Consider the following 27,554-nt stretch of genomic DNA (forward strand, 5'->3'; position numbering starts at 1 on the left):
ATAAAGACACGGACAACTCTTCAAATCTTAGAACTCAGTTTGACAAGGTCATGGAATACAAAGTATGCAGGCAAATTTATTCCTACGGGTTTACTAAACTGGCAAGAAGTCACTTCCCTCTCCCTGCCCTTACCCTAACTCTCTGCCATCTGTCAGCTCATAAGCCTAATTCCAAACCTGAGGGTAACAAACCCTCTTTGTGGGTGAGTCACCTCCTTTCCTAGGTAAATCACTTTCCCCCCTTTGTCATCCTTACTCCATCCCTCTCCCATCAGCAAACCCACAAATTGAGCTCTAGACCTGTAGCTGTGAACCTTCTTCATTTGTGAAAACCCTTTGCCTGGCCTAGCTTTAGACTCATCTTTGGTTTGAGAGCCACCTTTCCATGGTCCAATTAAACAGCTTATCTACCGGTTTGACTTGGCCTAGCTCAAGTCATACATCTCGTGCACTGGCCCAAGCTAAGGAAGGACGAATGACCCCATCAGACACACAACAAAATAGCAAAGTCCACATGTCCAAGTCAAAACAGCATGTCTCCCATCAAACCCACTACTTCTGTATAAATGTTCTCTAATTAAAGAACTACCTAGATCAACTTTTTCCAATAGATAAGTCATCTGGACAAAAAAAATAGAAATACCTCAGAATTAAATAACATCTTACAACAAATGGACTAACATGTCTACAGAATATTCTATCTAAATGTCGAAGAACATACATTTCACTCAGAAGCACATGGAAGCTCTTCTAAAATAGAGACCATGTTCTGGGATACAAAGCCAACTTAAACAGAAAAACTGAAATAATCCCATGTATCTTATCCAACCATTAAGCAACAAAAGTTAAACTTGACAGCAAACATAACTCCAGTAAGTGTACAAACATATGGAATTAACTCATTACTTACTGAATGATGAATGGATCAAAGAAGAAACCAGGAAAAATCAAAATATTTCTAGAACCAAATGAAAATGAAAACTCAACACAATTAAGTTTCTGAGACAAATTGAAAATAGAAAAACAAACAAAAAAAGCAGTTCTAAGAAGAAAGTTTATAGTCCTAAGTGCCTGCATTAAAAAGTAAGAAAGAGCACAAATAAATGACTTAATAATATAACTCAAGAATTTACAAAAGCAATAACAAGCCAAACCAAAATGAAGTAGATGGCCAAGAAATTTCAAAATCAAAGCAGAAATTAATGAAGTAAAAAAAAAACCAATAAATGTAACACATGGTTCTTTGGGAAGATAGACAAGTTGACAGACCATTAGCCCAAATAAGCATGAAAAAAAAATTGAGAGAGGACTGAAATTAACAAAGTCAGAAACAAATACAGAAACATTACAACAGACACCAAAGAAATAGAGAATATTATACGGGAATACTTTAAGAAAAGCTGTATTTCACTATGTTGGAAAATCTAAAAGAAATGGATTAATTTTTTTGATCCATCCAAACTACCAAAATAAAACAAGAAGAGGCTAATAACCTAAATAGACCCATAATAAAGGAGATAGAAGCAGTAATAAAGTCTTCCATTGAAAATGTAGGCCCAGATGGAGTCACCACAGAATTCCACTAGACTTTCAAAGAACTACAACTAGTGCTTCTTAAACTCTTCACAACACAGAAGGAACACACCCAAACTAGTTCTATGAAGCCAGTATTACTCTAACACTTAAACCAAGTAAAAATACAACAAAAAAATAAAACTGCAGACCTATATCCCCAATGGACAAAGAGGCAAAAATCTTCAATAAAACACTAGCGAACCAAATATAAGCACATAATCAAGATCTCTTCATCCCAGAAAGGGGTGGACTTAAAGACAAAAATCACTTGATCATTTCAACAGATGCAGAAAAGGCCTTTAACAAAATCCACTACGCTTTCATGAAAAACCCTAGAGAGAGTAGACTAAAGAGAGTCTACCTCAACATGATAAAGGGTATGTATGACAAAACCCACAGGCAACATTATCTTAAATGGAAAACACTTGAAGCAAATTCATAAAATCAGGAAAGAGACAGGGCTGCCCATTACCCCACCCCTTTTCAATACAGTGCTGGAAGCACTGGTTGAAACAAAAAAAAAAAAAAAAAAAAAAAAAAAAAAAAAAAAAAAAAAAAAAAAAAGAAGGAAATTAAAGGGATACAAATGGAAAAAGATGTCGTCAAATTATCCCTATTTGCAGATGATATATTACACGAAGGCAAGCTGTAGAAAAAAGGGACACAGTTCCCCTGCCTGGCAGCCATGGAACTGTGGGCCCAGTTTCACCAGCCAGGCACCAGAAAACTTCTAGAAACAATCAACAGTTTCAGCCGAAGTGGGAAGATACAAATTCAACTCAGAAAAGAAACTATACACCAACAACAAACGCATTGAAAAAGAGATCATGGACATACTCCTATTTATAGTAATATCAAAGGCAATAAAATATCTTGAAATTTAAACAAGGAGGAATTTACCAAGGAGCTGATCTTCACAAAGGAAAACTTCAAACCTCTGAAGAAAGAGATTGAGAAAGACACTAGACAATAGAAAATTCCAGAAGGATTTAGAGACAGCAACATTCCAATTTATATGGCATGGCAAAGCATTTTAAATGGTTGAAACAATTTTGAGGAAAAGACATTATAAGGATCACAGACAGTATCCTAAGATTTATAAAAGTATAATAGCGATAATGCTATACCGGTGAATGACAGAAACACAGATCTATGATCAGAATAGACAGTGTAGAAATGTGCCCAAATAAATAGAGCCAACTGATTTTTAACATTAGTACAAAAGTAATTCAAAAGAGAAAGGATCATATTTTCAGCAATGTAAAAAGAAACAAACTAATCTTAATTTCACACCTTGCGTTAAAAACAGCCCAATATGGATCAGAGATCTGAATGTAAAACTTTAAAGCTAGGTGTGGTGGGTAGCACAGGTCTTTAATCCCAACACTCAGGAGAGGCTGGCAGATCTTTGTGAGCTCAAGGCTAGCCCGGTCTACATAATGAGTGCCAGGCCAGTCAGTTTCAGAGTGAGAACTTAACTTAAGCCCTTTAGAAGATAAAACTTGAGATTTTTGGTAAGTTTTTGTTTTTGTAGTTTTGTAGTTGAGGTTTTGGGGGGCTTACGATTGAACCTAAGGGCTCACACATGCTGAGCACAAGACTATGGCAAAGCTACACCCCCAGGCCCAGGTTTTAGGTATGTTTCCAAAAGCATAATCCATTTTAAAAAATGATAAACCATCAAACACTGTTAAGAGCACAGACAAAACACAATCTAACAATGGACCTGGATCTATGATATAAAGAATATATAAGAGGCAAATAAGCACAAGAAAAGATGTTCATTGACAAGAAGAGAAAAACAAAAGAAACTACAGTAAGCAGGCATGGTGGCACACTCCTGGAGTCCCAGCACTCCGGGCAGAAGCAGTGAGTGACACCGGCTGCTACTGGGAATAAGCTACCACCAGCAAAGTCCCAGGCTCCTGTGTCTTTGAACAAAGAGCAGTGATAGCAGACGACAACAGAAACAGGGACAGCGGACTAAAAAAATATACTTCCAAGGGAGGAAGCAGGCAAAGCAGAGAGAGTTCAGTAGTAGCTCAAGAGTCTACTGCACAAAGGATCTGGTCTTTTATGTTATTTCAGAATGACAATGCAACTCATACATAGCACACAAGTTTTCTGGCTGATTTGCATTATGTCGGCTCTACAAGTTAAATGCTATCCAACATAAAACTACATACATCTCCGATTAAATCTTAAATCATTATTCAGGGGTATGCATTTTAGTATTATAATGAGCCAAGGGGTTACTCTTAGACCTTTGTACCTGTTCCACTAAGTGTAAGCCAGTCCACCTCTGCCACAAGTTTCCAGTCTTCCTCTGTGCCAACTTATTTTCTCATATGATAATTCTGCACCCTACTTCCCTGCCTCCCAAAGACAGCTGCTATGTTTGAGGTCAGTCTTGGCTATATAATAGACCCTATCTCACTGACAATAACAACAAAATAAAATGAGATACCATTACATATTTAATAATGTGCCTAAAGCTTATTTTTAATTGGCAATATCAAAGATATGAAAGTATCATAGAAATGAAACTATCAAAACTTTTAACCTCAGCTCGTAGAAATCAAGACGAGTACAACCACACTGAAAAATAATTTGGCGGTTTCTGGAAAATTAAACATATATTTGCTATATGAACCAACAGTCTCACTCTTAGGCAAGGGTAACCTGGAATTGAAAATGTATGCTTCCGAGAGACGGCTCAATAGTTAAACGCACCTGCTGCTCTTCCAGAGGACCTGAGTTCTGTTTCCAGCATCCATATCAAACAGCTCACGACTGTCTACAATTCCAACTCCTAGAGATTCAGTGTCTCTTGACTTACACTTGTGTGCACATACCCAAATGCAGATACACACCTACACAGTCAAAAATAATAAAACTAAATCTTAAAAAAAAAAAAAACCTGGGTGCATCAGTGTTTACAGTGGCTGTATTTATAATTACTTCAAACTGGAAAGAACCCAAATGTTCTCTAGCAGGTGAATGAATACACAAACTGTGACACATTCATACTACGTAAATAAGTACCACTTGCAATAATAAGTAAAGTCTACTGCTTAACAAAACTTAGATGAATCTCAAACTGAAAAAAAAAGCCTAAAAGGTGTATACTATAATACTCTATGTGACATTCTAAAAATAAAAAAAAATAAAAACTACTGGGATGGAGAATAACTTATTTGTTCCCAGGGTTGTGAATGAAGAAGTATGACTACAGGATAGGGCCATTTCAGGCTCCCTCTCCTCAACTGCCCAAGGAACTAGTGTCAAATAACAGGTGAGAAGCCTTGCCACAATCACCTATTGACTACACAGTGAGGGGAATGTGGCACATAGATAATTTAATAGTTTTAGGAGAAAACTATGAGATTTGCAAGAGCTTATAGCTTATCTAGAATATAAGTATATTTTGTTCGAGCTAATTATGACTTTGTAATATGGGCAAATTTCTGGTTCTAATAAAGAGCAATATATGTGAATGTATAATAAACCTTCTAACTTATTCAATATAAAATTGACTGAAACTATCACACACTTTTCCTAAACTGATCAGCTTATTTTCCTACTTTTGATTTTTAAGTAAAATCTCTGAGGACTAAATAAAGAAGTATGACTACAAAGAGATATCACGGTCTAACCTTTAGCATGCTGTAAACTAACTGTTGTAGTAGTTGAATTGTGTGCATGCTACTGCCATTCACTAGTCACCAAAGTCAGAGATGTAGTGTCATCTTTGAACATAAATTCCAAGAATTACATAATGAAGGCAAAGTGACATAGTAGGAATATATATACACATGTGTATAAATCTGTTCATAATATAGTTCCTAAAAGTCTTGTAATTTCATAAGTGGGATGGCAGAACCATTTTTTGTCATATTTGGTCTTAGTTCCTTGTTTATAAAAATAAGAGTTTCTAGGGTCTCTGACTCTTAAGACAGGGATGATGAATATCTTTTGTATGTTAACAGTATGACCGGTAGCTGAAAGCCCTTGGACAGCTTCAGGACAGGGACTGATCACTTGATTGCTGTGAACTTTCAGCATTATCTCTTTGAGCCCTGGGAAGGGGAAGATGAATGAAGACTAAGTTCAAACAACAATGACCAGTGATTTAAGCAATCATGTCTACATAGCAGAATCTCTATACAAAACCCAAAGCAATAAAGTTCTTAGTCATTGAATGCATTCAAGTGAAATACACCCACATGTGACCAAAGTGGCTGGCACTATCTCCATAAAGACAGAAGCTCCTGTGCGTAGGATCCACCATCACCCATATCCCTTTCAGACAGCTGCCCTTTGCTAACCCTCACTCTACCTACTAATTTATTCCCTCTCTGCCACAGCTGATTTTTACTAGAATATACACCTTATCCAAAAGTGGATGATCACAAATTTACTCAATTCCTACCACAATGTATAACTGACTTGGTCTAAAGGTTGATATCAGATCTGTTACATCAGAGTTAATTCATCTATGGTCATAATACAGGGGTCCTATGAATTTGGTCTATATCTCCCTCTTGGTGCCTGGACTGTAAGATCTTGGTAGCTATGTTCCACTATTTGAACTTAACAATATGGAAAATTCATGCAAAGTCAGGAAAACAAGGAAAAAATGTAATTAGTAAATGGAAGAAATGGCAGAGCTACCTTTACTAAACGTGTCGAGCTGTCTCACAACTTCATGCATATATATGCAGTACCTCTACCTCAAACTTCCTGTTCCCCACGTGTGGAATTGCCTACTTACTCTGAAGGCACAATGATAATGACCACCTCCTCCAAAAGCTGGAGCATTTCTTTCCAGTCTGAGATAATACTCAATACTTCGGTACTTCATTATAATACTGACCCAAAGAAGGTGCTCATTATGTTCACGTTTTGGTAAACAGAGGCAGGAGGTAGGAGGCCTAAGGAGTTCCCGTAGACTTTCTGAGACCTTAACTCATGGCAAGGACTTGAGACTTTGACGCAGAAGACAATTTTAAAAGCTAGTCCATTTATGAAGCAAGTTCAGCTTAAACAAAGATATTCTTAATATAGTTTCAGTATAAAGGTGAGAAAGGCACTCAGAAGGGAAGACAAGCCATACAAACAAGGGCTTCTCCAAGGGTTTTTTTTTTAACAACAGTGATAAAGGATTTTAGGGGGGGTTGAAGTTACTACCTTCAAAGGTTTCCTAAGACATCTAAATGAGATCACTAGGTGTTTCCTGAAACACTCAATAGGACTACAAATGACAAAGTAAAAGTCTAGATATCAGGGAAGTTAGGATATCTTCACTGTAAACAGAATTAACAGTCTTGTTTGAGCTTCCCAGGAAACACCTGGGGAAAAGGAACAAGGCCCCTCCAGGAGATATAACACAGGCCTTACACCTGGCTTGTTGCTACTTTAGGAAATCTCTTTATAATCTTTTTATATTAGCAACCTTCACAGCAAATGTTGTTAATTGTGTTTGAATTGTTGCTTCTAAGTTGGTAAGAAGCCTCAAACACGATGGTGAGTGGCTCCATTTCCATCCCAGAGCCCCATAATTTTCATTATCTGTCTATCCTGCCTCAGTCGTGTAGTCAAAAATGCACAGATGACACCAAGAGGGAGGGAGAGAAGACGTATTTAAGTAGTACCCAATAGCATCCTCTTGTTCTGGAGTACAGTACCATTGGAAAGGTAACAAAAAACCCGATTCACTAGGTATCTGGCCATCCGCCTTCAAGAAAAGAAAGAATGGGAAAACACACTATTCTAAGAAAAGAAATGACTATACTGTCTATAATCTGAATACTACCGGGTAACAGAATAAGGCATGCAGTCAATTTTTGGAGCAAAACAATACAATTAGGTATAATGCTAAAATTTTTCAATTGTGCCACCACAGTATTATTTCTCTCTCTTCCATGCTCCAGTAAACATACACAACCAAGTATTTTGTTTTGCTTATAGAATAGAAGATGATGTAAAAGTGGCCAAACAAAAGGCCCCCAACAAAAAAACCAGAAAAGTTTGTTGCTAATATTTGAACTTGAAAAAACTTGACCCCTAGAGACACGAAAGATGTATCTATTTTCTTATCTCCCACATTTTATATTTATCTTCTTTAAAAGTTGTTTTTACTACACTGTAAATTTTTCTCCGCTCCCCTCCCTTCCTCCCATCTCCCCTAAAAAGGTGCATCTTAAAAACCATGTTTTTCAAAAGAAAACATGAGTGGAAATATCTCCTCTGTCCTTATTTCTGACTAAGAGTTCCCCTGCCAAGAACAATCATGGAAACCTATCTTCTTGAATAATCAGGTGATCAGTTTCCCAGGCAGGGCCTATCACACTAAAACCTTATCATCTGAGATGGGCCTAGACCAAGATGATAAGGTTTTAGTGTGATCAGAGATCAACTCTTTGAAGATCTTCTAGTTTGAAATATTCATAGGCTGATTGACACAACAGTTCTACATGTCCGAAACCTTCATATCAAATTAAAATTATAGAAAAACTTAAGGAAATTCTTCCCAACTTACAAATATTTGTACAAACTTGGGTTTATAGCTCTAATTCTTGTTAAGTGTTTTGCTGTCTTGATTTGGTTTTTAAATGCCATTTTAATTCTTTTAATTTTTATTTATAGTTAGAGTTATGTACTTGGTGGGCATGTGAATGGGGATGCCCACAGAGGCCAGAAGAGGGGGGCATCAGATCCCCTTGAGTTTATGTTATAGAAGGTTGTGAGCTGCCCAATGTTGCTTGAAACTGAATACTGATCCTCTGCAGCCAATGCTCTTAGTCACTAAGTCATCTCTCCAGCCCTTATTTTTATCTCTGTCACATTTTCCATGTTTTAGTGTGGACATTTGGCAACATAGAAGTTCCATAAACAATTTTAAATGTTTTAACTTCAAAGCTCGGGCTTCCTCATTAGACCTTGTATCCAGGCTCTGTATGTGTATATATGTATACGCGTAAGAAGATTAGCAAACAAAATGGCAGACTTCATGCTGGCCATCTACTTCATCTTTAATGCTAACAGGAACCTGGCTTTATATTAGGTCGCTCCTCCCAGGAAAGCTACAATTATCCTCAACCTTAGTATCTTGGTATTCATCCTTGATTAGCTAAAGAACTTTAGTAACATTTGCAATTCCATTAACTGCTTGACTAAAGATTACAGAATACAATTTGGCTAAAAGGATATAAAGTAAATGGGGGAGAGACAGGGTAGCTTTCAGGACAGTCTTCTTTAATCCTAAAAAGGGTCACCTGAGAAAAGCCCAGATGTTCTACCAGCCTTTGAATAATGTTGCGTGCAGGGCATAGAAGTTGAAGGTAAGGCAGTCCTCTTGCTGCTACAAAAGAACATTCTAAGAATAACAACCATGTACTGAAAATAAACACAGTAAAAGGGACAGTAACTTAGTCTTCGATGATCCTACTGAGCTTCAGAATGAACAAACCTATCTGCTATCTCTTCCTACTACTGGAAGTTGTATGAACTTATATAATTCCTTAATGCCACAGTCACTGGGAAGCATGACAGAAAGGCAAGGACAATTATGAGGATATGTCAAGATAAGGCGCTCCTGACCCCAGAGTCTGGTTGAAGCTTTTCTTCACTTGAGAATCAAAAATTCCAACACAAATATTTACTGTAAAGGTTGTTGACATAGACAAAAATATTTCTTTTATTCAAAGATAATTTCAAAATAAGATGATAAAATAGCAATGAATCATGCCTAAGTACATATGGCCTTTCTCCTTTCCCACCCATAAACCTGTAATTTTCTAGTGTTCTCACAAGGAATTCCATCCAATCCCCTTAAGCAACCCTAGAGCCCAGGGTTTTATTTATCAGATTGCAGTCTCACCCACCACACCGCCTCTGCAGCCACCAATACTCTCACTTTTCAAGAAAGAAAGGAAAGGGGAGAAACAGGTTCTTTTGCAACCCTTTAAATAAGTGGTTCTCAACCTTTCTAATGCTGCTGCCCTCCAATACAGTTCCTTATGTTGTGGGGACCCCCAACCATAACATTATTTTTGTTGCTACTTCATAATTGTAATTTTGCTATTGTTATTAATCGTAATATAAATATCTGTGTTTTTCCATGGTCCTGTAAGGGTCATAGGATGTGACCCACAAATTAAGAACTACTGCTTTAGCTATAAGTCAAGGGTCACTAAGACAGTCTATGTGGTTCTGCTAAGATGCAAGTGCAATCCCTTTGAGAAGCCCAACAGTGCTCCTTACTCTTTCCCTGAAATCTCTCCCACCCTTGGTATCTTTCTATCAACCCCACATTTAAGTCCAAGCTAAATGTTCTCCTAATAAACTCAAGCTCCTCTTCAAACTGGGTCATCCTTAAATTCATTTCTGTGGGGAAAACAAGGATACATATTGACCTCAGGGAAGACCCCTAAAGAATAAGGAAACTCCTGCTAGAGGAAGTTCTTGGTGGTATCTCTTATTATAATGTCTCTGAGGTTTTAAGCTGGACTATCTTGTTAATTCTGACTATTCCAATTTCTACAAGAATAAACAAAACTGAGAATTGAGCTTGATGCTAAAATCTTTTACTTCTCAGTTTAAAATCCTGCAGTGGATCCTTTGCAGTGTTAAGAATATAATCACAACTCTTTTCATGGTAAATAAAGTACATCACTAGCTTAAAAGTGATTAATTGTCCATCTTTTTAGCAATTATATAACTCACCTGGGTTCTGGGAATAACAAGGATTCCTACAACTACCATGAGAACCATGCAGTTTCCTACATCCATTTAAGAGAAATGCTGCTTCCTCTGTGTGGGGCCCTAAGTCCTATACAGACTTCAAAATTCCATTTATAAGCCACGTCTGATGGCGCAATCCTTCAATTCCAGCTCTTCTGGAAACCAAGAAAGAGGGCAGGCCTGGAACTATAGAATGAGTTCAAGGTCAGTCTGGACTACTTAATTATAGCTTGTTTCAAAATAAAAAGTAGAAATAAATAAGTTTGAGATACGGAGCACTTTTTACCATGTGTGAAGCCCTAGGTTTACTCTCTAAATTCAGAGAGAAAAGAACAAATTCAATTTGAATTCTCCCCGTCTGCCTTGCCTCTCAACTTGCTATTGGTTTAGAACTCTCTCTTCTCTTCTCTGTTAAGTTTTAAGTTCCCCCACTTGTAGGAAGAAACCTGGAGCACAACTCACAAATCCAAAGACAGTGTAAGCACCAAAGACTAAGAAAATTATTAAACAAGATTTGGAGATAGTTCTAAATTGTTTCCATTCTAGCACTGGATGATGTATTTATGAAAAAGCATCTACCATCGCAGAAAATTCTAACAAAAAGACTACATTAGCATATATAAATTATACGGAACTCTGAGATTCCTTATACTTGCAAACATGTTCATCATGTATTTTGATCATACTAACGCCCATGTTCCATTTTCTTATCTCTCTTCCATCCTACTTACTCACGCAGTCCTTTACTTTCAAGGCGTTTTCTTTTTTTAAGTTTTATTTTATGTGTACATATGGGTGTTTTGCTTGTACATTCGACTGTGCACTACATGCATGTCTGGTGCCCACAGAGGCCAGAAGATAGGGCCAGATCCTCGAGAACTGGAGTTACAGACAATCGTGAGTCACCGTGAGTGCTGGGACTCAAACCTGTGTCCTCTTGAAGAGCAAACAGTGCTCTTTACCACTCAGTCATCTCTCCAGCCTCCCTACTCCGCATCACCTTTTTATAAACAGTATCTCACTATGGAGCCCTGGCGGGCCTGAATCTCACTATCTAGCTCAAGCTGGCCTCAAACTTAGAAATCTGTCTGCCCCTGACTCCCAAATTCTGGGATTAAAAGCGAGCAAAACCATGCTGGACTTTATTATTATTATTTTAATCTAGACTTTATATGAGAAGTGTCTATTACTAGTAAAATCCTTTGTCACTGACTACTTCCAAAGTAATCTTACAATAACTATAAATTTTGCTTAATTTGCTTTCCTAATCAAAAATACAAGTTCTTCCAATTAAAATCTGTATCGAGCAAATAAGGAAACCATCTCAAAATTTCCACATGTGCATACACATCTCAAGCTAATACAACTATTTAATATAATAATTATGTCCAATATTGACTAAAGAATTTAACATCATTCATAGTAAATATTTAATAAATGTATGCCATCTGGGCCCATTAGGTCAAGCCTACAATCAGAGTTACTTGGGAAGTTGAAGCAGAAGGATTAAATACAAGGTCAGCCAGGGCAACAGAGATGTTCAAGACCAGTCTGAACAACAAAGTAGCATTCCCTGGTACAGAAAGAAAGTAGGAAAAGGGTAATATATAGCTCAGTGGTGCAGGGCTTGCCTAGCATATAGGTGGTCCTAAGCTGGATGTCAAAGACCACAATAAACAAAACAAATAAATAACATTTGCTGAATCTGAATCAGCTGTATGACAAGACGAACAAAAGTATTTTTCCAAGTTTAAATCTTCACATTACATGGGATGTATTCACTCATAATTGGTTTCTAGCCATAAATAAAGGACATTGAGCCTATAATTCGGGTTCTTAGAGAAGCTAAATAAGAAGGAGAACCCAAAGAAAAACATATAGGCTTCCTCCTGAATATTAACCTTCATCAGGCGATGAAAGGAGACAGAGACAGAGGCCCACAATGGAGCACCGAACTGAAATCTCAAGGTCCAAATCAGGAGCAGAAGGAGAGAGAGCACAAGCAAGGAACTCAGGACCGCGAGGGGTGCACCCATACACTGAGACAAGGGGGATGTTCTATCGGGAACTCACCAAGGCCAGCTGGCCTGGGTCTGAAAAAGCCTGGGTTAAAACCGGTCTTGCTGAACATAGCGGACAATGAGGACTACTGAGACCTCAAGAACAATGGCAATGGGTTTTTGATCCTACTGTACCTATTGGTTTNGGGGGAGGGAAAAGGGGAGGCGGCGGTGGGGAAGAGACAGAAATCTTTAATAAATAAAAAAAATCTTCACATTAAGGATATTTTAATATTACCTATTTATGTAAAAACAGCAAAAAAAACTTTAATAGAAAAATGTTTTATTTACCAAATATTTTAACAACTATTATTTCACTAACAAAATAGCCTACAGACTCTATTAACTAACATTTTCATGATAAGTTTGAATCATAGAATTGCTATGCCCAAAATGCTACTTTGTCATAAAGAGTATTTTGAGTTAAGGGACTTTGAAAATAGCAGATACAGAAAGTTACTCCTTCATTTTCCTTCCAAAAAGGAGAGAAAATTTTAGTATGAAAGGTGCCTTCTATATACAAATATAAAAGTGACATTCTTATCACCATAGATGGGGAGCTGCAATAAAAAGAATCCCATTAAACTAACCCTTATCTTCCCATTCTTCTCCACCCAAGCCCAAACCTCTTAGTCTTATCACCAGTTTATTCTTCTTCCTCCATCCTTGTATATATCCATGCTAGCTCTAACTACTCAGCAGCTGCACTCTTCTATGGTGGCTTCCATGTACACACAGATCTCTCTCTCCCTCCTTCCCTCCCCTCCCCCCCCCTGTGATATTGATACGTTTATGTCCACACGTGTATTTGTTTCTGGGTGGCACATGTGTATGGAAGTGTACATGCATAGATGTGAGAGTGAGTGTGGAGGCCTAAGGCCTTGCTCTAATGCTCTCCACCTTATTCACTGAGACAAGATCTCCAGAGTTTGTTAACTAGTCAGCCTAGCAATTACAGGAAACTCCAGGTTCAATGACAGACTGAGACTCAAGGAAATATGGCGAATAAGAGATAAAGGAGAATGCCTAACATCCCTAACATCCTCCTCTGGCCTGCATGGATGCATGTGTGTGTGCACACACCGAATCAGAATTTGTATAGCAAGATAGATTGCAAAGACTCACAAAAATAATGACTCTAGGTGAGAATCCTCTAAATCTGGGGGAAAGTATGTTAGCCTATTTTATTTAGGGAGTCAAATAAATTCAAAAGAAAAGCAACTGATAGAAACAGGGTGAGGATAAATATGGGACCTGTTTGTAAGTTAGATTTTTTTTTGTTTCTGGTTTTCTTTAAAGTAATCATGAAACTAAAAGTGTCTATTTATAGAAGTGTAATCTAGGGATACTGGAAGACAAGGAGTCTATGATTGCTGTGCATGAAATTTAAAACAAAGCCTAGTATGCTGGGGCATGCCTGTAATCTCAGTACTCAGGAAACTGAGGCAGGAGAATCTCTACATTTCAAGATCAGTCTGGACTACACAGTGAGTTCAAGCCAGCAATGGATACACTGAAATAAAGTTTCAAAATGTTTAAAGTCAGTTTGTTTTCCTTTCTGCATCTTACCCACTTCTTGGTTTCACCATCAGCATTCTGTTAATTATGAGTTCATAAATGGAGAACATATATAATTTTTACTAAACTTCCTATAAATAAAATAGCAACAATCATGGAACTGCACACTTAATATCACAGCACTTGAGAGAATGTAACAGGAAGACTGACAGTATGAACTCTGTCTTTAAAACCACAGAAGAGAGGAAAGTGAATATGAGACTGAATATGCATGAATATGTATTTGATTACGCGTGGTGACCATAGAATAGCACTACAAATTTGCAGAAGCGCAAACCTAAAATCAAAGTTTCTTTTTGTTTTGTGTTTAATTTGAGTCAGGAATGGTGCCATACATCTATAATCCCAGCACTTAGGAAACTGAAGCAAGAGGATGGCAAATTTAGGGCCAATCCACATTTAAAAAAAGCTTTTTAAACTTAAAATATTTAAATTTTTAACAAAAAATTAATATATTCAAGTGAAAACTTTATAGTATTTGAACTATTATTTTAACTTAGTAAAATCACTATCAAAACATGGCATAAAATATACCTTAAGAAACAAAATTAAATGTTTAACTTATTACTTAAATCTCTTCTTAAAATGAGAAACCAAAATCTATTCCTTAAGTAATTTTATTCATTGTATACTCTTAAATTTATTAATATAGAATTGTAAATAGTATATCTGATATATACTTGGATTTGTTCTTTGTTTCTGTTTCTAGCTGTCCTGAAACTCACTAGGTAGAAAAGACTGGCCTCAAACTTACAAAAATCTATCTGCCTCTACCATAGAGTGCTGGGATTGAAAGAATATGGAACTATACTGGGCTTATACTTAGGTTTTTTAAATAACTGATCAGTGGCAATAATGCCCAATTAGATCAGTTCAAATGGCTCAACTTAAATCTTTTTCGAAAATTTGCTTTTTTTTCCTTTATCTAGATTTTATTAAAGACTTTGTTCCAAAAATAATCCATATTCTAGCCTAAGAATATGAAATCTAAAAGACCACATAGTCCATTACTACTGTAAAGACCTGATTAAGACATTTTCTAGATACAACAATTGATAAAATCACCAAAGTTTTCTGGCCATAATCCCGGCTGAGGAAACATAAGAAAGCTTCATAAAAGAGGTTGCATCTAAAACTTATCCAAGGGTTACTAAGTACCTACTCCATATGAGCATTGGACTTTGTGCTTAATATATAGACTTGAGCCTTTTTATGCTCCCAACTTTTTATTGAGCAGCTACTTTAGTTTTTGTTATTTATTTTTCTTATTTACCCAGCACAAAGTGAGTCCCACCGAGAGTATTTAAGGTTTATAATGAGTTACTGATTGATGTGGTTCAAAACCAGTTTTATGATACCCAACTGTTAGAAAAAAAAACTCCCTTTTTCACTTTTCAGGCTATTTATCAGCTAATTCCTGCCAGGAAGAAGGGAATTTGCTTTTTATCAAGGAACATTTAGCAAGCCATGCTTGCTGATTCTTAAAACTGTCATCCTGCTTTGAAATATGGGCCAAAGCAGAATAGGGAAAAAAAAATGTCTGGGGTCAGGCAAGTCCTTTTATTTTTAAAATGACTAGAGGAATGGAGCACACTGACCTCTCATCAGAAAGCTTTCTCTACCTTAGTGCCGGGACAAATGCAGTAAAGCCCTAGTGAGGGGAAGCAGGGACAGTTGAGTGCTTCTGGCTGAGGATCTACACAGAACAATCCTCTAAAAACTGTAAGCAGTCATTCACTGCCTCTTGAACTCTACTATTAGATGGCAAGCAATCGGTCTAACTGACACAGGAAATGATGACACAGTAAACTGTGACCATTTACAATTGACAAAATAGTTTTGGTTTTAAAGTAACTTGCCTAGGGTTACAGTTAGTAAACTGGATTTTAACAGGAATTATGTTATATGCTAATAAAACTTAATCCTGAAATATTAAAAAAAAAACAGATGCTGAATTTGGTGATGTATATTTTTATGTAACTGTAACACTTGGGAGACTGAGGCAGGAGTAATGGTACAAGTCTGAGACCAGGTAGCTACAAGAGAATCCATTCAATCCTTAAAAACAAATATAATATATGAGCTTGAATTAATCACTTATGAAAGCTCTATCAAAGAACTCCAATCAGCACTGAGAAATTACTGTGCCACTCTCAAGCGCCTTGGAGAAACTATTATGGACAGGAATTCATTTACTTTCAATTGTTTTTAAAAATGGGTCACAAAAAGGCTTGTGTTGATAGTGTAAACTCTTACAGAGTTTCCTCTGCCCTCCTTCTCCATCAGCAAAGATGGAAACTGCAAACTCTGTAATTAACAACTATAAAAGCAGAAAGTCAAAAAAATCTTTGGACTAAAATATTACAGTGTGCCACTAAAATAACTTACAGTGTCAACTGTTTTAGAGCCCTAAGGAAAAATAATCCTAATGTTATAATAAGGATAAATTTAAAATGAGGCCAGAAAATCAAAATGATTATACTGGTTAAAAAAATTAATGCATGTTTCTAGACAGCAATCACTGAATAATGATCATTGTGAATATGACATCGGCCTGAAACAATGCAATGAAGAAGACAGCCAGTCTCCAGCCAGAAACCCCAAAACAAAAGATTTCCTCTGTCCAGTCACTTCCCAACCACTGCAGGAAGCATACTATCCAGACCACTTCCTCATTGTCCTCTGCATCTCTAGGATTACCTCTTTAGCTTTCTCATCATCTCTGAACAGTGAGATTACCATGATCCTTTGCTGTCTTTCTTTCTAAGCATGTCTTGATAAGCTGCCCAGGCTAGCCACTAACTACTGAGCTAAAAAGTTTCCCCTGACTCAGCCTTCTGAATAGCTGTGATTATAATTGTGTGCCACGGTGACCAACTATAGTTTATACATACTGATAACATAGTTATTTTCTTTAAAATGTTATTCACTCACAAAACAAACACTACTAAGCACTTGTTATGTTACAAACAGGATACAAGAGCTGAAATCAGAATGAACTGCCCAAACTTGGTGGTACAAGTCTTTCCATACTAGCACTTAGAGGCAGTCCGAGGGTCAGTGTGGTCTACATAGCAAGTTCCAAGCCACTCAGGGCTTCATAGTGAGACCCTGTCAAGAGAGAGCTGGGATTACAGGGCCGGGGTGGGGGTGTCACAAAATGTATGTTCCTAAAATAAAAACATAATAATAGATCAGGAAAAAAAGATATATTTAAGATAAAAAGGTATTGCTGTTACAGAGACAAAAAGAGGGAGGGCAAAAGTTAAGGAAGAATGTAAAAATGTAGATCTAGTGGCCAGCAAAGACCTCAATGAGAAGATGATGTCTGAGATATGGCCTTAATTAAGGAAGGGACCTAACTAACACCCTAGACATAAGGAACAGTATGCATGAAAAATGATGTAGGAGAAGGCATATGGCTGAAACAGAGTGAAGGGAAGCAAAAAGAATTAGAGGAAATGAAGTCAAAGGCAATTAGTAACACATCTTAAGGAAACATGAACAGCATGAGCTTCTTTCTAATCATGCAATATTGGTTTCTTATTTAAAACTGTATTTCACCAAAAAAAAAAACCTGTATTTCACCTGTGTGATAAAAACATGCACTATATGTCACTGAACTACATATATCCCCAGGCAAACTAGCTATAGAATATTAAGCTAAAGATTTCACCTCACACATTAAACGGAGTGGAACTTGCTATACAGATGAAATGAGGTAATATATGTGAAGGTTATCTTTGTTTGTGAAACACAGGACACTTGTGAATGTAAGGTAACTTATCTAATACATGCTTCACTGAATGCAATTCTGGCCACATGATCTCTTTACATTTCCTTGCAATGAAATACAAATACAGATGAGTAAATGAAAGTATAGAGTAGTATGAACTATTGCAGGAATAACAGGAAGCACACATAAATATCTGATCTTTGGGACAATTAAACTATAGTAGGAAAGCATTTCTGAAAACCCACAAACAATACAAAGTATTTCATTGAATTTCACACTGGGAAGACATGGACATGTAATAAACACTTTAGCAGCATGAGCCAAAGAAGGATCACTGTGGGTCAGAGTGAAATATAAGTACAACTCTAATGGCTGAATAGGATTTTTTTAAGTGACTCAAATATAAATGGCAAGTCTATTCCAGACAAGGTCAATGTCATGGTTATGGAGAAAACAAAGTATTGTAAAGACTGACTTGTATAAAGTGGAAACTTTCTGAATACTACTCATAGAACATAAGCATAAACAAGCTAGGACAGGTCAGGTCTTGCCAAACTAAGTTTCTAATAGTTCTTTATAAAAATTGAGTTAGAAACACAACTCAACTCAGGGTAGAAACACAGCTCAATTGCCTAGCGTGTGCAAGCCCCTGAGTTTAATCTTTAGTACACACCCCTTCTCAAAAAAAAAAAAGTGTGGCAAGAGCCAATCAGAGAAAAGAGCTTATTTATGCATCAACTCAATTGCTATAAAATCTCAGTTAACATTCACGGTTATGAGAACATCTGTATAATTTCCTTAGAGAAGATATTTTCAAAGAGAAAACAATGTAGAATAATTTACTGATTTTTTATATGTATCTTAAGGACAAAATGGGAATGGGGTAAAATACTTTGGTGGTATTTTTGGTGAGAGTAGAAAGAACAATGAGTATTGAAAAAGATGATGTGGTGGTGCTTGTATTATCACTCTGTAGCTCAGAACTAGATTCTAAGGCCTAAAGAGATCTGCTATAGCATTCCAAGATGAAAGTTAGTACTTTCTGATAAAATTTAGGACCATGACAGTATTTACTAAGTCTGAACATGGGTAGAAGACTGATATGCAAAAGTCTCTACCCACTGAGATCAACAGGAATCAGCAAAATTTATAATGTCTGTGTGGACTGTCTGGGTGAATAGGATGAGCAAATACACAAGTGAAAGAATCTGGTTGTGCTCAACAAAAAATGTTAAATAAAAAAAAATTATATTTAAAAAAAAAACAAGTCAAGTTTAGTGGAAGCAAATGGGGTTTTATTTCATATATCTAATCTAATACTAAATGTAGATTTGTGGGAGAACTTAAAAGAGAAGAAAGGCAAGATTATTCAACCAGTCTCCCTTACAGACATTGTAATGGGGGTTAAAGAGGAAATGACAAGTTGTTCCCTCAAATTTAACTTCTCCGTAGGCGTGAATTGTAACGGGCAGGAATGACTCAATTATGAATTCCCTATCTCAGAGCTGATCTGAGTTTGTAGACCCAAAGTCCTTTATTCTATCAATTCCTATCCTGGTACAGATACAAGCTAACAAGTTCAACTGAAACAAATGGGAGAGAAATGCAAACTTTATCAAAGAAGGCTCTAAGAAGGGCGTTAGGTGCAGTGCATCTCAGTACAGGGCAGGTGTAAATGATGTCTAACCGCTCATTAAAGAGAGAGTGCCATTTACCAGTGAGTTTGATTTGACAGAAAGCATCTAGAGATGATTGCTCTGAGCAAGGAATGAGAGAGGAACAAACAAATATTGCTACTTTTTGATCACTAGTTTAACAAGAAGAAAATGTGTAAATATACACTTTCTGTTGCAACTCAGAAAGGTACCTTCTTTTTTATTTATTCACTACTGATGTTGTTAATACATGGGCTGTATATTAAAATTAAGGCATTGGGTTATATCAAAGACATGAAAAACCACATACCATAATTTTGTAAGGCATTCATAAGGGGAAGAAAAAATAGAAAACTATAATTTATCCACAAGTGGATTATGCAACTATGTTTATTAAACTCTGGTCTTGTCAATGAAAAACTGTTAATATCCCAAAGACATGAAGTTGCTGAAAACATCAGAAAGTCAGAACCCTCCTCTCTAGACATCTACATCTCTCACACAAATCTACATCTCTGGTGGCACAGAGCAGTGATCAAGCACTCAGCCCAAAAAGCACTGTTTGGAATCAAGTCCAGACTCTATCTATGTGATTTTCCCAAGCTTTGTAACATTTCTAACCTCAGCTCCTCCCTCAACTATAAATGGTGTACTGAATAGGACCCCCCTCAAAGATGTTATGAAGAATAATTAATTAAAATACCTACAGCTTTAAAACAAAAAAAAAAAAAAACAAAACAAAAAAAAACTTTTTTCCTTCTCATATTTTGAGACAGGATCTTATGTCGCCTAGGACGGTCATGAACTCACTAGGTAGGTTACTCAGGCTAGCCCTGAATTCCTAATCATCTTGCTTCTTCTTTTCAAATGATGAGATTATATTATAGGTGTATGCCACTACAACACTTGGTAGATTTGGCTTACAGGTTATGGTTTGCTGACTCTTGTTTAGAAGATGAAGGCCTCCCTATTCAATCATTTTACAAGATTTTTTGCAACTGGAGAGATCTACACAGACACAAGAAACTCACAAAAATCAAGTAAGGTAAGAAAAAAATTAAATCTAAGCATACCATGTTGAACACTGATGGGCAAAGTGAAGAAAAATAAAATTTTAGCACCTGGGGACAAACAATGAGAATTTTTGTTTCTTCAGAGACGATATAATTCAGTAAGACAATAAAAAAAAAAACTATTTCAGTGCTTAATGAAAAAAGAATTTCCCATCTAGTTTGAGACACAGAGAAAACGATTTTCAAAGTAAAGGCGAAGTGTAGAGTGGTAGAATGATTATGCTTACTTACTATGCACAAAGCCCTGAGCTAGATCTCCAGAAGGAAGTGGGGAGAAGAGGGGTGAAAATGCCACTAGCTAACCTACAACTGGTCTGACTCTCTCTGCTTTCTAACCTGCTGGCTATTTAAAGAAGGAGCAGCAGCCTCGTGCTAACACCGCCTGTAATGAGTTGCCCCCACTGCCATGCCTTCATTGAATTCCCTTAGACCATAAACCAGAAAAATGTCTTCCTTCCTGAAGATGCTTCACTCAAGTATTTCACTAAAGCAACTATACAATAAAAATGCCTCAGAGAACTCAAAATACAAATATATAACAAAAATTGAAGGCTCTTACATTGTCTGAGGAAAGGGCCAAATTACCAATTAATATAAATTTTTGGTAAAACTAAGGATTGATATTTGAATCTTTAAAATTACAAGAGAACATTAATTTCAAGGTACTAAGGGAAATAAAAATAAAATGGTGTTTTGGTCAATCCAAAAGACAACAAGGAAAAAGAAATAAAAACAAAAGAGCACAGAACAGAAAGGGCAAGTAGAAAAATAAAGCAGTGTCTTATATTTAAAACCCGATACATTCCTGACTGAATTAATGTGGACTAATGTGTTTTCATCCTACCCCAAACCCCACCACCGAGGCAGGGTTTCTCTGTGTAACAGCCCTAGCTGTCCTGAAACCAGCTCTTGTAGACCAGGCTGACCTCGAACTAACAGAGATCCGCCTGCCTCTGCCTCCCAAGTGCTGGGATTAAAGGCTTGCACCACCACCGCCCAGCGCTAATGTGTTTTCTTAACACAAACAGAAAACAAAAATCTTTCTTGGATGAATGAAAAGTCAGTCACTATCTATAAATAACAATCATATTATAGTATTCAATCAGTCACTATAAATAACAATCATATTATAGTATTCAGTCAGTCACTATCTATAAATAACAATCATAGTAGTATTCAATCATCACTATCTATAAATTAACAATCATATAGTAGTATTCAGTCACTATCTATAAATAACAATCATATAGTAGCATTCAAAGTAAGTGAATGAAATAAATCACGTATTGCAAACACTGATCAAGATGTTTGAAGCAGTATATTAATACAAAACAAGGCTAATTTTCAACATGAATTTCTAGAAATAAGAGATGTTCCATAATGGTGAAGGAAGATATAACAATCATAAGTTTGAATTTATCCAACAAGATAGCTTCAAAACATGAAATAAAAACTTTCAGGAACTAGGAGAAATGAACAAATCCCTAATCACAGAATACTGATTTACCACTTCCTTCTCAATTGATAATACCTAAGGATATAAAATAATTGAGGACTAACACCAACAAAACTGATATACACTACATACAGAACCTACGTTACTTTTAGGTATATACAGAACATTCACCAAAATTTATCATGTGAATTAAAAAACAAATCTCAGTAAATAGCAAAACTATTAAATAATAGAGAAAAGACTATCAGATAACAATACAATTAGTCTAGAATCCAACAGTAATATGAGGTATCGTATAAATATATGTTTGATCTCTGTCCTTTTTCCTGGTACTTAGTTCTAAAAACCTCTAAAATTTTCAAAGTGTTTAAGTTTTATTTGCTTGTAAGGGGATTACTAGTAGCTGGTGGCTCTTGGACAGCCTTAAATGAGAGCTTGATGCCAGGAAATGTGATTAGAAGGTTCTACTTGCCTTGGCCTTTGATTTCTTGGCAGAGGAGTTCAACTGAATCAATCATATATACATAATGAAAACTTGATAAAATCCCAAATGCCTAGGTTCAAAGACTTTTGGGTTGGTAAACACATGGAAGTGTTGTGAGGTGGCAAATTTCAAAAGGATGTGAAAGCTCAAGACTGTTCCCAGTCTTCCACCCTACCCACCTCTTCCAATGAACTGTTTACAAGTCTATACTTTCTTGCAACAAACCAGTCATCTTTTAAATAGCTTGTTTCCTGAGTTCTATGAGCTGTTCTAGCAAATAGACCTGAGGAGAAGTTCTAGGAATCTCCAGTAGATAAACAATCAGAAAGAAGTTGAGGGTAAACTAGGAATCTACCATTGATAACTGGCAGCAGAAGTGGAAGGCATCTTGTGGGACCAAAACCTTACTACAGATACAATTACGGAAAATATCTAGCCAGTATCTACCAAAGAGCTAAAATGAACCGTGGCTACAACTACTGATGTCAGTAAAGTGAGAAACATTTTCCTTTAGTTAGTGTAGTAGTTTCTGTCAAAATAAGAATAACCAGGAAACCAACAAATATTTGGAAATTAGTTAATGTAACTATCTAAAGATTCAAAAAGTCACAATACAAATTACAACATTTGAAATGAGTAATAATGAATAAACTAAGAATGTAAATTTATAAACTAAAGAGAAATGGTTGAAACATTATAAAATACAAAAGGCTATCACCCTTCAATAACATACCCAGTACATTTATGTTCAATATCATCTCCCAAAAGTTTTCTTTTACCTAAAATCCCAAATTATCCTGTTCTTAAAAAATAAAAACAAATACACATACAACTACTACAACAACAAAACCCTTCATAAACTTTAGCACTTATAAAAACACTGAATTCTTTTTGAGACTGTATCTTACTCTGTAGCCAGTGATGAGCTAGACCTCCCTAGGTAGTTAAGACTGACCAGCCTTAAACTCATGAGCCTGCTGCTTCAGCCTCCAGAATAGAATGCTGGAATTATATGGGTGTACCATGGCACCTGTAATTATATCTCTCTATATAAATCTACGGGGACAGTCCTAACTTTCATGGTTTCTTCGACTAAGAGTATCTATTACTATAATAAACTCTTATGTTAATTTTAGAAATAAATATAGGTCTAGAGTTTTAATAAATAAATGTTCAGAAATATTATTCTCTCATAAAATAGAAATAAGCACTTTTTTCCTCACAGTTTTTCTTTAGCACTGTTGCTGATAAATATTCAAATGTTCCTACCTTCTAATAAAGAATATGGCAGTATATAAAAATATAAATTAATGGATGGTGGTGGCACACACCTTTAATCCCAGCACTTGGTAGGCACAGACAGGTGAATCTCTAAGAGTTCAAGGCAAGCCTGGTCTACAGAGCTAGTTCCAGGACAGGCACCAAAGCTACAGAGAAACCCAACCCTGCCTCCAAAACCTCCCCCAAAAAAGAAAAAGAAAAAAAAGAACGTAAACCTTCTGTCCAAATTTAATAAACTACTTATAAAATCTTGAAGAATGGCGGAAATAGTTCAGATCCCTAAGGCGGTCTGTACTTTTAAACTATTACAGAGTAAGTGTACGGTAGTCACTTACCACTTGACCTGTTTTTCCGACTTGATTTCCCACCAGTAAGAAGCATCTTGAGACTATTCCGAAACATGGTTGTGCTCTTTTAATATAAAACTATAAAAGAAAATAAGAAAAATAAGTTTAACAAGACATTTTTCCATTCAAAATACTTGTAAGTTTAATTTTAAAAGCATATCAACAATTAATTGTGTATATAGCTACACCTTTTCCTTTTTCTTCTATCTCTCTTTCCAACGCCAGCCAGAATATAATTGTGCTTTTTCTGTTACTCTGGGCTTCACTCTTTCTCTAAAGCTCCCTTCTTGGCCGTGTAGCTTGTCCACTGTTTGGTTCCACACTAGTCTGACTCAAACTACATGCTGTCCCCACCCCCTTTCTTCTCCATTCTCCTCCTCCAGGAAGTTGCCAAGATTTACAGCTTGCCTGTCCTGGGGGTTTTCTTTTAAACTCTAATAAAGGTATCCCCCATGCTTCTGTTTGAGTGCAGTCTTAAATTTTATTATTAATGAGACTAAGAAGCTCAATAGGGGACCCTAATTTCCCCAGTATCTTATGGCAACCATGAATAGAATCCTCAAAATTTCTAGTAACAACAGCACTAAAGATTCATAGAAATAATTAGGTAGCTATAAATACATCCTACATTTCATTCGACTCTCCAATTCTAGAACAATTTCCCTGTCTCCGCCCCCCATACTTCCTTCCCCCACACACACACATTTACAAAACTACATATCCCCCATTGACAAGCCTGTCCAGTGCAATTAAGACAGAGCACGAGAAGACTCACACACTGGACAGGGAGGAGAAAACACAGGCCAGCTAGGTGCCTTGTGGTGCCATAAATTGGGTATTATTATGAAGGCTCAGCAGTTAAGACTACTGCTGTTCTTCTAGGCTGAGTTCAATTCCCAGCAACCACATAGTGGCTTACAACCATCCATAATGAGATTCTGGTGCCCTCCTGAAGAAGAGACCTGGTCAGTTGTCCTCATTAACTTAGACCATGAAATCCAATATGGACAACTTCAGCAGAACCACTATATAAAGGCTGTTCATGCACGCAGCTAAAATAATACATGGTGGAGTATGGCAGAGAGGGTGAAGTATGGCAGAGAAAGAGAGATGGAAAGGTTCATGATTGGTTAGTGTCCTATGGAGAGAGGAGATCTGATGAGGTGAAGAAGTAAGGTGTAGGCTAAGGTGGGTGGTCTGCTTGCCATCTGGTGCCATGGTTATGTCTGGGCCTGGACTGCTGCCAAGACCATGTCTAGGTCTGTGGCCCTACCATAGCTGTGGTCTCTGTTGATGTCCATGGCTCCTGTTACCACAGAAGGCTGAGAGGATAGGCTGCACAGAGCTGGCCCCATTCCTCACTGGCTGCAGTACTAGGAAGAACTAGTACTCAGAACAGGCCCTGTTGAGGGAGAGGAGCCTGCATTTCATCCCAGCCGCCCTGCTAGCTTACACCGAAATAATCACACAAAAACTGTATTCATTTAAACACTACCTGGCCCATTATCTCCAGCCCCTTATTGGCTAACTCTCACATATTAGTTTAACCCATCTCCATTAATGTGCATTGCCACTTGACTGTGGCTTGCTGGCATGAGTCTAACCAGTGTCCATCTCGAGCAGGAGAACCATGGTGTCCGCCATACTACCCTTCTTCCCAGCATCCAGTTCTGTCTACTCTGCCTATCTAAGTTCTGTCCTATCAAAAGGCCAAGGCAGTTTCTTTATTCAACCAATGAAAGCAACACAAATACAGTAGGACCTTCTACACCATTTCCCCTTTTCTGTTTAAACAAAAAAGACTTTCATTCTAACATAATAAAATTACATATAACAAAACAGTTATCAAGCAAGAATTACAGTCAATATTTATATCTATTTTATCTTTTATCATAACTAAAGAAAACTATAACTATCCATTCTTCAACTCCATCAAAGACTCCAGAAGGATATGATATTACCTAAGTAAACAAGAAGTAAGCAACTTACAAAACTCTAGAAATGACAGAGACATTTTGCTGCCTGTACAGTCACTCAAAGTTTTTCTGTACCATTGGGGCATCCATCTTCGGCCTTCAGGCCCATAGTATCCAGCAGATATTTCCATGAAGCAGGAAAATTCAAAGACAGTTCAGTCACTTTCTTCTGTATCCTGCAGAATGTCTCGCAGACTCTTTCATGAAGCAGGAACCGTGAAGGACCATCTCACCTTTAGGGAAGCTCAGCAGTCCTCTCTGCGGGTTCTTCATGTCCAGTTTATGCAACAGTCCAGGCAAGAGCAGTTTCTTGCCCAAATGACTAACCAACTCCATAAGGAGCCTCTTTGATGCCTATTTTTCTCTTGAAGTAGATTGGTGCTGCCAGGACAGACATGTCTCATTGTCACGAAAACCCCTAAGTTATTAAAACATTTTAAATGCCATATTCTGTAGTCTTTGAAAGATATGAAGAATGCCTATCTAACTGAAATATATCTCTATATATCTAGAAAATCTAACTAACATGACTACAAGCTTGACTATTACTGATGATTATACATTAACAACCTATATTTCCTAATTACAAATTACATTTTTAAATGAACTATACAATCACAATACCTTAATCAAGAACAGAAATACATATACATATAACAAAATTGACCTTAAACTTATATCAATAAATAAAGATTTATACCAATGCAAATTATTTGTATTTATATCAAGGCCCTGCACCTCTCCTGGGCAGCACAGTAGAACTGACCCTACTGACAGAGGCACAAGTGAACCAGCCCTAAAAACATGAGTATCAGCAATCAAGCCCCATCCAGCATCTACCATAGGTGGGGTGGGCAAGGGATAGAAGCTCCCCTATTTGTCACCTGTGGCAGATAAGAGAGCTGGACATTCCTCTCACCAGCTGTAACACTCACGAGAGGCTCCTGCATCTCACCTGAACAACACAGTAAAGCTGGCCCCAAGGGTCTGAGAGCAGGAGAACTGGTACTGCCCCTTGCTGCCTACTGCACAGGGTGAGCTAGTTGGGGCAGTGCTGGAGGGCTCACCACTGGGTGGTGAGGGTGAGGGAGAGCTGGCAGGCTGACCAACCCAGCAACCACCCAGACCCAGGTTTGGCCCATCCCAATACCCACCACCTCTATGCTCTTCTGGCATGTGTGCTGCAGACCCAAAGCTGCAGGATCTCCATGACACAGAATAGTATATCCAAGAGAAGTCACATTGAGTATCTATAGGGTAGCAGAAACCAGAGGCCTCAAACCAAAGCAATGACAATGCATGTAAAGATGTATGGACTAAAAGGTATACTGTGTGACTTGTTGTGTCACAGCACAACTTCCACTACGAGATTTTTTTTTCTTTTCTTTGAAATTTTATCTTGGGGGTAGGTTGCAAGGGCAGAGGGCATATATAGAGAAATGGGGAGATGAATGGAATCAAGATGCATAATGTGAAATCCACAAAGAATCATTAAAAAGTTAAACTAGAAAAAAACTGAAATCGCACACACACATATTAAAGCAACACTAAATAAACTCATCAGATTGTATTTTTAAATTTTTATGTG

General features: G+C 37.1%; 1 protein-coding gene across 8 annotated transcripts in view; it reads right to left on the reverse strand.

The window, feature by feature from the left end:
* Positions 1-27,554, reverse strand: part of Tanc2 (tetratricopeptide repeat, ankyrin repeat and coiled-coil containing 2) — a 313,979-nt gene that overhangs the window by 238,876 nt on the left and 47,549 nt on the right. For all 8 annotated transcript variants that reach the window (XM_050120340.1, XM_050120346.1, XM_050120345.1 and 5 more), the window contains exon 2: positions 23,979-24,068. In XM_050120340.1, the coding sequence (XP_049976297.1) occupies positions 23,979-24,045 (67 nt within the window). In that variant the 5' untranslated portion in view covers positions 24,046-24,068. The remainder of the gene's footprint in view (positions 1-23,978; positions 24,069-27,554) is intronic.

The sequence above is a fragment of the Alexandromys fortis genome, unplaced genomic scaffold (assembly GCF_014885135.2).
Source record: "Alexandromys fortis isolate MF-2015 unplaced genomic scaffold, M_Fortis_MF-2015_v1.1 scaffold_174, whole genome shotgun sequence".
NCBI classification, from domain to species: Eukaryota; Metazoa; Chordata; class Mammalia; order Rodentia; family Cricetidae; genus Alexandromys; species Alexandromys fortis.